Source organism: Centropristis striata, chromosome 24 (genome assembly GCF_030273125.1).
Source record: "Centropristis striata isolate RG_2023a ecotype Rhode Island chromosome 24, C.striata_1.0, whole genome shotgun sequence".
Lineage (NCBI taxonomy): Eukaryota > Metazoa > Chordata > Actinopteri > Perciformes > Serranidae > Centropristis > Centropristis striata.
The window spans coordinates 20,410,748-20,422,808 of NC_081540.1; the positions used below are offsets into that span (position 1 = coordinate 20,410,748).

The following is a 12,061-nucleotide window of genomic DNA, read 5'->3' on the forward strand; positions in this document are numbered from 1 at the left end:
AATTGAACCTTGTAGCGCACTTTAAAACTCCTAAAGATAGCTAGGCTAAATAGACTAACAGATGAGATGAGTCAGGGTGGAAATCCAGAGTGAGTTGTGTTACTGACCAGGTGTAGGCCTATCACACAATGGGGCGGAGCTCCCCTAAAAGGGGGCGGAACCACCCTAATAGGGGTGGAGCTCCCCTAAAAGGGGGCGGGGCTCCCCTTAAAGGCGTCCGATCGGAAACAGTGCAATGCTGCAACACGTCCTACGTAAATAATGATATTTTGAGAAATAAATACCCTAGACACACATACACACACACACACACACACACACACACACAGATTGCTTTTAGATGTTTTAATATCACAACTGAAGTTAGATATTTCAACTGCTCACATATCGTACTTTTCAACTCTCAAGTCAACCAATTTAATCCCGACTCTCTTACACTTCAAACAGTTGGACTGTTTTCAGCACTTTAACTGATACTTCAGGTCTTTGAAGCGATAAACTCAACATGTTTGGATATTTTGGGAATTGTTGCTCGTCAGTTTACTTAATAAGGCTTGAATCATGTCGAGTAGTGTAATATTAGAGGTAGGTACATTGTGCTATGAGTCTTAGGTTCTTCTGCTGTTAGGTGGGTATAAGATAATCCCAGCATCCACTGGGAGTCAACAGTCTTTCAACTGATAGGTGGATTTTCTCTGTATCACAGTGTATGCTCTTGACAACACTGTTGCTCAGATCTATTTACAAATTCCCATAAAATGCCAAAATGGTGCTGGCTCTATAATTCTGTGGGGCTGTATAACACTGTAATCAGTTTTTACTACGCGTAGTAAAGTTATATAGCCACTGGTGTTGCCAAACTGCCAAAGCAGCACTCTTTTAAAGGATGCTTCTCGCTGCTCTTTGAGGTAGCAGGCAGAGGATAAAGAAAAGAGAGAAAACAGATGACATGCCCCATTAACCAAGAGTCTGATTCATACCCACAACCTAGCGGGGTAAATTGCACGCATCTGATACACCAGGACATCCCCAAATCACTGCTGTAAACATAAAATCCCTGTAGAACGAATCATTAAGGCAGCCTAAATGTCCTTTTACAAAGAACAAGAACAGGTCGTTTTCAACTAAGTCTGCATTAGACACAACCAAGTGGTAATAGCAATGGGGTTTTTTTAAGGTCGCCCATTACAGCACTACAACTATATTGCATTATACATACAAACAAACATATATACATAAATATACTTGTATTTGTTTATTTTTTACATTCTTATTGTTATAGACAACCGCACTGCAAAAAAGCCAACTTGTATTTTTTGGCCTAAAACAGTGATTTAATTTGGTAAAACTTGGAAATATAAATTACTGACATTTAGGGCAATAATGTAAACAAATGTAGCCAGTTGTCTGCTCAAAAACAAGTTGGTGAGTTGTTGTTACTTATATCTTTAAGTTGGGGTTCACAACAAGGGACAATAGTTCTGCTAACTCTTATTTCTTTGTTGTGAAATTCGGTCATTAGCGAAAGCTAGCGGCTAATTTATGCTAGTGGCTAACTGATGCTAGCGGTGCTGCTTGTTACAGCTACAAGAGTAGCCATTAGCGAATCAATGCTAACTCAAAGAGTTGAGCAAACTCAAAAACAAAACTTAAAATATTTAGTTTAATTGTCCAACTTCAAATTATATCGAAGTTTGTTGCCTTGAAATTTTGAGTTAACCCAACTTTTCTTCTTTTGCAGTGCGTGATTCCAAAGAAGTTGAGACGCTGTGTAAAACGAATATAAAAACATCAAATTCTGAATTTTATGTACATACACACACATGTGTATATCAACACATTTTAAATAAGGATGGCTAAAATGCATGTATATTGCGTCATTTGAAAGGTTCTTATTTCTTGCTTCTTATTTCTGCAATTGTGCTTGTTTAGCATGTTGCTACAACAAAACTGGAACAACATTTAAAAAACACAAAGGGTTTTGGTGTAAAATTGGTGGGAATGAACTGTCTTTGTGAGATATTTCAAACTGAAAAATGTACAAAGGATTAGCAAATCCTTTGTACATTTTTAAGTGACGTTTTTTAAAATGTCTCGACTTTAAAAAATCTGGGTTATATTTTTTTAACACTTTTTTCCCCAGTTGTCACTCCGCTCACACCCTCATATGTATAGTACATTAACACAAAATGCTTATCCAACCATCCTGATCATACTTCTGACCTGTAAGGAGTCACACTAGTTCCATCTCTTATTTCTCTGCGTGTGCTGTGTTGTTCATGCAGGATCTTGTTGCTCAGTTTGGGTAGCCTCCAGCTTTTCAGCTTTCCTTGACTTTTTTGTGAAGCACCAACATGAACATTTTTTAATTTCTTTTTTTCCCCCCATAATTTCTCTTATCCTCTTTTAAATATGTCCTGACCCAAAACTCTGTTTTAAGACCCAGCCAACATGTCCATCTCGGCTACATATTGGTTAAGTTTGGGCTGCAATTAGGGTGTGTGGTTTATATGTGGACTGTACTGTTCTCATCAGAGTTATGAAACAGTAAGCTAAACTCATTTCTCCAAAAATCTCCTCCAATGATCAGGCTGTTTGAAGTACTTGGCAGGATTTTAATGAAGAAAAGGTAAAACTGAAAATAAACAAATAATACAGACAATATTAACCATTTGCATGAGTCAAATATACCTAAAAACATGTTAAATCCTCCTAAACAAATATACAAATACAAATAAACATACTCACTGGCAATGCCACAAGAATAAAGAAGGATGAGGATTGTAGCTCTACCGGATAACAAAACAGGACTCCTCTAACCGTAAGGAGACCGGAGAGTCACCAAAATAAAAGTCACCTCTTCAAAATAAAAGTTCTTCAATTTCTACCAACTGTTACATGACATGGACATCTGGCAAAAGCAAAATTTTATTTAAATTTTAAAATTTTAATTTATTTTATTCTATTTTTATTTTTTTAATTATATTGTTGCATTGTGTTTATGTATTTTAGTATTTTAGTTTTTTACCTTATTTCTTGCAACTGTGATATCTGTACAGCACTTTGGTCAACCCCGGTTGTTTTAAATGTGCTCTATAAATAAAGTTTGACTTGACTTGAGCCATGTAGGCCACATCTATTTGCCCATATGGGTATGAAGTGGGGTCAGACCAGACAGGGATTTAAATGGGGCACAACTGGGTAATTAATATGAGACCCATGTAGGCCTGAAGAGGAATCTGTCTGGACCTTAGCTGGGTGCTACTTGGGTTTGCTGCAATATGGGTTCCAAGTGGGTTTGTTCTTGGGTTCCACAGTGGCCCCACATGTGTTTGCCCACATGGGCAGCCCTGCCCACCCATGTAGTCCGCTTTTAACCCATTTAGGGCCCACATGGATGTGTCGGCTGGGGAATGGAAAGATCTCATTAAAGCACCACGATGCTGATAGAATCCTCTTTCATCTGACTTGAAAGCCATCACAATATAAACTATAAATAAATAAAACTGAATATAAAGTGGCCGCTTACATTCCCACCTCGCAGTTTTTTGCTGACTTGTATCTTCATCGTCTTTATTTATTGCAGCATCTCTAACAGCAGACTATGACTATCTAACTTCAGAATCCCCCCCAAAAAAAACAAGCTGAGAGAATTTCAATTTCAGTGAAAATCAGTGATTTGGTGAAGCCAGACTTGCATCTTATTAACATGCAGAGAGCAGGCCAGTGCTGATCTGCTGTTGGTGTGTGTGTGTCTACAACTCTGCAATTATAAGAGGCGGGTGAGCAAAATCCCAGTGGAGTAAATCAGTGTCTCTGTTTATCACAATATCTATCTACAGTAAAGATACACACACACACACACACAAACGTCAGTGTGTCTGTATGCAAACAATATCGAGTATGTACACATAGTTCCAGTCAAAAGAATACAACGTATTTTGTTCTTTTTAGAAAAGTACTTCAACTACTATCTTCAACTTAAGTCAAGGTCACACCACAGAGTGTGTGTGTGTGTGTGTGTGTGTGTGTGTGTGTGCGTGTGTGTGTGTGTGTGTGTGTGTGTGTGTGTGTGTGTACACTCTTAAAACTTGATAATGGTCTTATAGTATAGAAGAGAGATCAAGCCTTGTAGTGTGAGATTAATTAAAGCTGATTGTAGATAATAATTATGAATTCATTATGCATACTGATGAGCTGTCATTAGTTTTCAGCCCAACTCTTTCTCCTCTCGTCACTCAGTCATGTGCGTTCCCTTTACCCAGGTGCCAGGATCACCTCTCACTCATTAAAATAATGAGCGCTCCTCTTTCTTGGGAACTTGGTTTGAATCCTGACCCAGTGTTAGAAAAACAGAACCCTAGCAGATATTAAAAACAGCCCTGAAGTGACAGACGATTATTAATATTACCACAGCCACTGCTAGAAGTTGGCCCTGATTGCAGCATTTAATCACAATCTATAATTGACGTGTTATGACATCTTATGATTGATTTTGTATTTGGCAGTCGTGATGTAGTGAGGAGAGACTGGACTGTACTGAAAACTGATTGAGGACTACAATTTACTTCTTAAAATACAAGATAATGTCTTGTATGTACAGTAAGAGTACAGTTTTGTAATTATTGAGGTGAAGGAAGTTTTGGGCTATCCACACTGCAAAAAAAGCCAACTTGTATTTTTTGGCCTAAAACAGTGATTTAATTTGGTAAAACTTGGAAATATAAATTACTGACATATAGGGCAATAATGTAAGTTAGCACAACAAAGGAAGCCAGTTGTCTGCTCAAAAACAAGTTGGTGAGTTGTTGTTACTTATATCTTTAAGTTGGGGTTCACAACAAGGGACAATAGTTCTGATAACTCTTATTTCTTTGTTGGGAAATTCGGTCATTAGCGAAAGCTAGCAGCTATCAGATGCTAGCGGCTAACTAATGCTAGCGGCTAACTGATGCTAGCGGCTAACTGATGCTAGCGGCGCTGCTTGTTACAGCTACAAGAGTAGCCATTAGCGTATCAATGCTAACTCAAAATTGTGGTCGCAACATTAGCTGACATTTCATAGCGGCGTCACAATCGTGCCAGAGAAATTCAGAGTTGAGCAAACTCAAAAACAAAACCTAAAATATTTAGTTTGATTGTCCAACTTAAAATTTTATCGAAGTTTGTTGCCTTGAACAAACTTTTCTTTTTTTGCAGTGCAACGGTTGATATCCTTAAGACAATCGAGATGACAGACATCAGTTCATTTATAATGGTGGATGAAGCTCCTGGAGCAGGTTTTGTGACCATATGATTGGTTCAGTTTAGATGACAGCATCATGCTCAAGCAAGAGTTTCATAGTGACTATGATACAGTTATATCTCTGTTGTCTAATGGTTTATGTCAGTGATTCCCAACAGGGGGGGCCCGACCCCCCAAGGGGAGCGCCAAAGATCCACAGGGGGGTCGTGAAGCCCTCTTGATTTTAAGGGATGTAATAAATCTAATGTATTAAATATAGATGAGTCAGCATTTAATTCATTAGTGGGACAAAAACAACTAAATAAGGGCTGCATTAAACGTTTATTCATTTATTTAAATAGAAAAATCACTATAGAAAAGTTTAAAAATAAAGGCTATACCGTGAGAATAAGGACATGTGTAACATCCCTCCTGCAGTATACACAGGTAACCTCGCCTAGCGGTAACCTCACCTAGCGGTAACCTGGCCTAGCGGTAACCTGGCCTAGCGGTAACCTGGCCTAGCGGTGATCTCACCTAGCGGTAACCTCGCCTAGCAGTAACCTCGCCTAGCGGTAACTTCACCTAGCGGTAACTTCACCTAGCGGTAACCTCACCTAGCGGTAACCTCGCCTAGCGGTAACCTCGCCTAGCGGTAACCTCACCTAGTGGTAACCTCACCTAGCGGTAACCTCGCCTAGCGGTAACCTCGCCTAGCGGTAACCTCACCTAGCGGTAACCTCACCTAGCGGTAACCTCACCTAGAGGTAACCTCATCTAGTGGTAACCTCACCTAGCGGTAACCTCACCTAGCGGTAACCTCACCTAGCGGTAACCTCACCTAACAACAGAAACACAGAGCTAATGGAAAAATGGCGAAGCGTCAGGGAGACGAAAATGCTGAATATCTCATAAAGAAAAATCTCTGTTGTCTAATGGTTTATGTCAGTGATTCCCAACAGGGGGGGCCCGACCCCCAAGGGGGGCGCCAAAGATCCACGGGGGGTCGTGAAGCCCTCTTGATTTTAAGGGATGTAATAAATCTAATGTGTTAAATATAGATGAGTCAGCATTTAATTCATTAGTGGGACAAAAACAACTAAATAAGGGCTGCATTAAACGTTTATTCATTTATTTAAATAGAAAAATCACTATAGAAAAGTTTAAAAATAAAGGCTATACCGTGAGAATAAGGACATGTGTAACATCCCTCCTGCAGTATACACAGGTAACCTCACCTGGTGGTAACCTCACCTAGCGGTAACCTCACCTAGCGGTAACCTCACCTAGCGCTAACCTCACCTAGCGCTAACCTCACCTAGAGGTAACCTCACCTAGAGGTAACCTCACCTAGTGGTAACCTCACCTAGCGCTAACCTCACCTAGAGGTAACCTCGCCTAGCGGTAACCTGACCTAGCGGTAACCTGACCTAGCGGAAACCTCACCTAGCGGTAACCTCACCTGGCGGTAACCTCACCTGGCGGTAACCTCACCTAGTGGTAACCTCACCTAGCGGTAACCTCACCTAGCGGTAACCTCACCTAACAACAGAAACGCAGAGCTAATGGAAAAATGGCGAAGCGTCAGGGAGACGAAAATGCTGAATATCTCAAAAAGAAAAAGAGAGGGTACCATGAAGGTCACATTGAGTTCGGCTTCATAGAAGCAATGGACAATGGGGGGGTCGCCAAAGTTTACAATGGTAAAAATGTGGGTCCCTCAAGAAAAAGGTTGGGAACCACTGGTTTATGTCATACTGTAAGTTGCGATATTATAAAACTCTCTAGTAGAAAGGCTATCTATCAACAGGAGACCATGTCGCAGGGATTATAATGCTATTCTTGTGCTATTTTGCATTGTGATGCATCACCTCTTCACCCTTCTGCGGAGACTCTTATAAAGTTAGAGTGAGAGTCAGTTACAGAAAGGAGCTCGTCCTCCTGCTCTCCAGTTGAGCTGGATACAAATCAGTGAGAGAGAGGAAGAGGAAAGAAAAGAAAAGTCAAAACTTTGAGCAAAAATACCCCCTAATGCCTCCCTGCTTGGGATTCAGTGTTGCAGCTGAAGGATTGTGGGTAATCCGTGGTAACTGGCGGATGTCCTGTCCAGGGGCTGTGCTTGAACTAAGCTAAGCTAAGCCTCAGAGCCACCTTGGTGTGAACAAGACTTTCTTCCCCCAAAATCTTCCACTGCAACGCACCTAAAGTTCACCAGGAATTCCCTCACCTATCTACTTACAATTCATCCTGCACAGTAGGGTAAGCTAAATCAAAGAGTGTGAAAAGGCTTTCATTACAAAATGTTAACAGTGGCACACTCATAACCTCTCATGCTCATCAGCTTTTACTCTCCCATTTTACCCTGCTCAATACTGTGTAATGCACTGTAACAGACAAGCTGCTAAAATGACTTCTGGCCCAAAACATGCTGCAATCGCTCTTAAAGGAGAATGCCAGCACACAGGATAGTATCCTAGGTATCAGATGAATCATATGTGGGTGTGAATTCCCTGCTACGTTTCTACAAATGTATATTCTAGATCAGGGGTGGGCAATTAATTTCCCCAAGGGGCCACATGACCAATACTACGAAGGTTGCAGGGGCCGGACCAAAACTCTGAACTAAATTCTGCTCAATATTAATTTAATCGCTTTATTAAACAGTAAATTATCTGGTTTTGAGCTGCTACTGATAAGAATACATGTTATGATAAGACTGTTATTGTGGAGTAAATCAAATATAGCAGTAAAAAGTAGTAAATACTCCAAACACTATATCACTTTAACATTTATAACTGTAAATTACCTTTAGCAAGGTTCCTATAGGTATTTTTGTATTATATAGCTTGTTTTTTCATGTTTGTAAATTTTCTAGGTGTTTTACAATGTTGTGATGCTTTTATTTTGAAAAGGCGCAGTCTAGTGTGAAACGGGTGCTTTTATTTTGAAAGGTGACAAGAAAAAACAGGTAGAACGGTAAAAAGTTAAAAACGAACGGTAAATAATAACGAGTGCGTCGTAATTCATATAAAGTTGATATAAAGTATGAAAAGGGCGTCTATAGTGGTTGGTTGACAGGGGAACAAGGTTTGTTAAAGTTTATTTTCTTCTGTCATATATATTACTGGCTATATTTGTCGTAAAAGTGCTTGTTTGCTCAAGTGCTAATGTTAATGTTTGTTAGCTCTTACGGTGGATTCACAAGGTGACCAAGGAACGTCTTATTTTTATGTTCATGGAGCTACGTAAACCGCCTTCAAAATAAAAGCACTGTGGCTGCTGTATTGATTTCTAATTTCTGGGTAACCTCATCCGGGCCGGAGGAGGACAGCCAACGGGCCGGAGTGAGAATTGTGAGAATTATGTTTGTCATGGCACTTTTTCTTATTTATTTTCTGTGACAATTGGTGACTCTCACTTGTCTTTCCATATTTATGATTTTTTTCCTTTCCTTTCTCCATTTTACACTTAATTAACCCTCTGAACCCCAACATGACGTTGGGTTTGAAACGTGTGTTTTCTTTGAAAGGTCACCAAAAATATATAAAGAAAATGTAAAAACAGGCATTATTGTCAGAATTTGAAACTTTCCAAAAGCACTCGAATGGATTAATGGTTACAAAAGTTTCAGTTAGAAAAAGTAACCAAAACAAACCCTAAATTATGACATTTCTGTCAAATTCACTTTTTGCTACATGTCTCATTTAAAACATCACCAAAAATAAACCATTTGGAATAACTTGATCCTGTTAAAAACATTAAATGTTGCGCTGAAACAGTCACATGTCAAATATTCACTGAAAGTCTGACAGAACTGCAGGCTGTTTACACAGAGCAGAGAGGACAGGAGAGGCTGTTTACACAGAGCTGAGAGGAGAGGAGAGGACAGGCTGTTTACACAGAGCTGAGAGGAGAGGACAGGAGAGGCTGTTTACACAGAGCAGAGAGGAGAGGACAGGAGAGGCTGTTTACACAGAGCAGAGAGGAGAGGACAGGAGAGGCTGTTTACACAGAGCAGAGAGGAGAGGACAGGAGAGGCTGTTTACACAGAGCAGAGAGGAGAGGACAGGAGAAGCTGTTTACACAGAGCAGAGAGGAGAGGACAGGAGAGGCTGTTTACACAGAGCAGAGAGGAGAGGACAGGACAGGAGAGGCTGTTTACACAGAGCAGAGAGGAGAGGACAGGAGAGGAGAGGTTGTAAGTAGTAAAAATGCAAATAGTTCAATATGTGTAGCATATTGCAGGACACTTGTGGGCATTTGGAAAAGTATTGTATATAAATATTGCACTTTATTCCATTTAACAAAAGAAATGATCAGAAATTCAGTATGATTTATGTCATGATAGAGGGGTAACATCCCACATTAATCTGGACTGCATCGTACTGCCTACACAACCTCAACTTGACAAAAAAAAATGTCCAAAAGAGCTCTTCCGACTTGTATTATCTGCATGTATTCTCCCAACCGTCCACTCTGCTCCTGTGTTTTTTCCACTGAGTGTGTTTTTCCCCCTGCAGGCCCTCCAGGTGGCTCTAGCTGAACACCAGGGGGAGGTGGACTACCTGAACTCAGCTGTGGAGCAGGTCTTCCAGAAAGCTCCAGCAGACATCAGCCAGAAGTAAGAAAAAAATAACAGACTGCTTTGTAATCCACTGAAGCAAAGTACAATGGCACCAATGTGACAAACTTAGACACATTCAGTGTATTCTGGGTTATTATTGAAAATGGTGTTAGTTTTGTCAAATTTTGCCGCATACCTCCGATGGTACTTAAACCTCTGAAGTCCAGGAGACTTTGGTTCAAATTTGTCAACTTCCTATACATTAATTTCTGTCTGTTTAGCATCTTTCAGTCTGTCTTTACATCACATGTATGGCTCCTTTTCTCCACACAAATTTCATTTTATTTTAATTAACAAAGTATAAAGCTGCCAGGAACCCAAAATACAAACAAAAGACACATGTGTCTATGGAAAAGTACCATTTAAAAACATTTTTTTTTTACCATCTATACACACAAAAACAGCAAAAAATAAACAAATAATAAAACTACAAAACAGTCTATTTGCATGTAAATTAAAAATAGTAATAGTTTTCATTGTAGAAAGAAAATTCACATTTTAAAAATGGCCTAGAAACATAAATGGCACACTGTGAAAGCTCCTATGATTGAACTTTCAACTGGCTTTCTCAGCTTGTCTACATATCATATATAAATAAAGTTATTACTGTAAATAAACATATATTTTCAATAAATAGATGGACTCCAGAGGGTTAAAGCCATTGCAACAATTGATCAGCTTTTATTCAGAATTGAGAATGACTGCAGTAAAGGCACAGGAAATGGTCCAAACAGTTCTCATTAAATAATGCATTGGTAAAGTAATACATCATGTTACGAGCCAATAAGCTTTTGTAATGTTCTGTAGGTATCGCATCGAGCTGGAGGCTGTCATGGCGCGTTGGAGACGACTCGGTAGCACGCTGACGGAAAACGCCCAGAGGATCCAGGAGCTCATGGCCAAACTGATGCAGTTTGAGGTGAGACTGATCACAGGAATGAAGATATGATGCTGGAGGGTCAAGTTCAATAAGAGAGTGATACGGCAATGGATCTGCTGGTGATCATGTCTTAACCCATAAGAACCTATGGTGACACCTGTGTAACAAACACTTTAACCCTTTGATGCACAACATGCACTCAAAAAAATTATGAAGCCAAAAACGTGGACTTTATGTTATTTAATTACATGTAAATTTTCCATGTAATTTTGTTACATAAGTTGAATGTAAAAGGTCAAATTAAATGCAATGTTTTTCTTTCATTTAAAAGTAATATAGATAAATTAAATAACGTTAATGCAAATTTCTACATAAACCGAATGTGTAAATTTAATTAAAGTTTATGTATACTTTTACATAAACCTTATGAGTTTATTCAAGCATCTCATACGCAAGCAGTTATGAAAAAGTTTCTTTATTAACATTAAGCACCAAATTGGGGCAACAGATTACTGTTTAGGGAACACATATTCAACATTAATTAGTTGCTTATTAGCATGCAAATAAGTAACATATTGGCTCTTAATTAGTCATTATTAAGTAGTTATTATTGGCTTATTCTACATGGCCTTATTATAAAACCAGTAAGGCATTAACTAAGAGTTTTCCCTCAATAACCTCAGAATTATTGCTTATTAGTAGTAAGTAAGGAAGTTGTTGTATATGAGTTATGATCTTAATATGCTTTACTTTGTATGGACTTTATGTCTCTTTAACTTTAAATGTAATATTGAATGAACTCATAAGGTTTATGTAAAAGTCTACATAAACTTTAAGTAAATTTACACATTAAGTTTATGTAGAAAATTGCATTAACGTTATTTAATTTATCTATATTACTTTTAAATGAAAGAAAAACACTGCATTTAATTTGACCTTTTACATTCAACGTATGTAACAAAATTACATGGAAAATTTACATTAAATTAATTAATTAATTAATTAAATTACATATAGACCATGTTTTTGGCTTAATTCTTTTTTTGAGTGTGGGTCCAAAATGACCCTCATTCATTCCCCATGTCATTTAATGCTGCTGTGTGTTTCTGTGCTCTATCTTTTGATATCAATTTATTTTATGATTGAATATTTCAAGTATTCTTTAAATATCTTGTTTTTGATAACAACTGATCATTATTCACATTTTGCCTCTCATACTTTATGAAGAAAAAAAAGGTTCTGTATTATTACATGGCTAATTACTTGGCTAAGTAGCTTTGCTAAGCTAACTACTTAGCCAAGAAGTTAGCTTAGTAGTTAGCTTAACAAGCTA

General features: G+C 38.5%; 1 protein-coding gene across 2 annotated transcripts in view; it reads left to right on the forward strand.

The window, feature by feature from the left end:
• dmd (dystrophin) overlaps positions 1-12,061 on the forward strand; it is a 432,308-nt gene that overhangs the window by 256,283 nt on the left and 163,964 nt on the right. For both annotated transcript variants that reach the window (XM_059327929.1, XM_059327930.1), the window contains exons 26-27: positions 9,745-9,845; positions 10,656-10,767. In XM_059327929.1, coding sequence (XP_059183912.1) covers positions 9,745-9,845; positions 10,656-10,767 — 213 coding nt within the window. The remainder of the gene's footprint in view (positions 1-9,744; positions 9,846-10,655; positions 10,768-12,061) is intronic.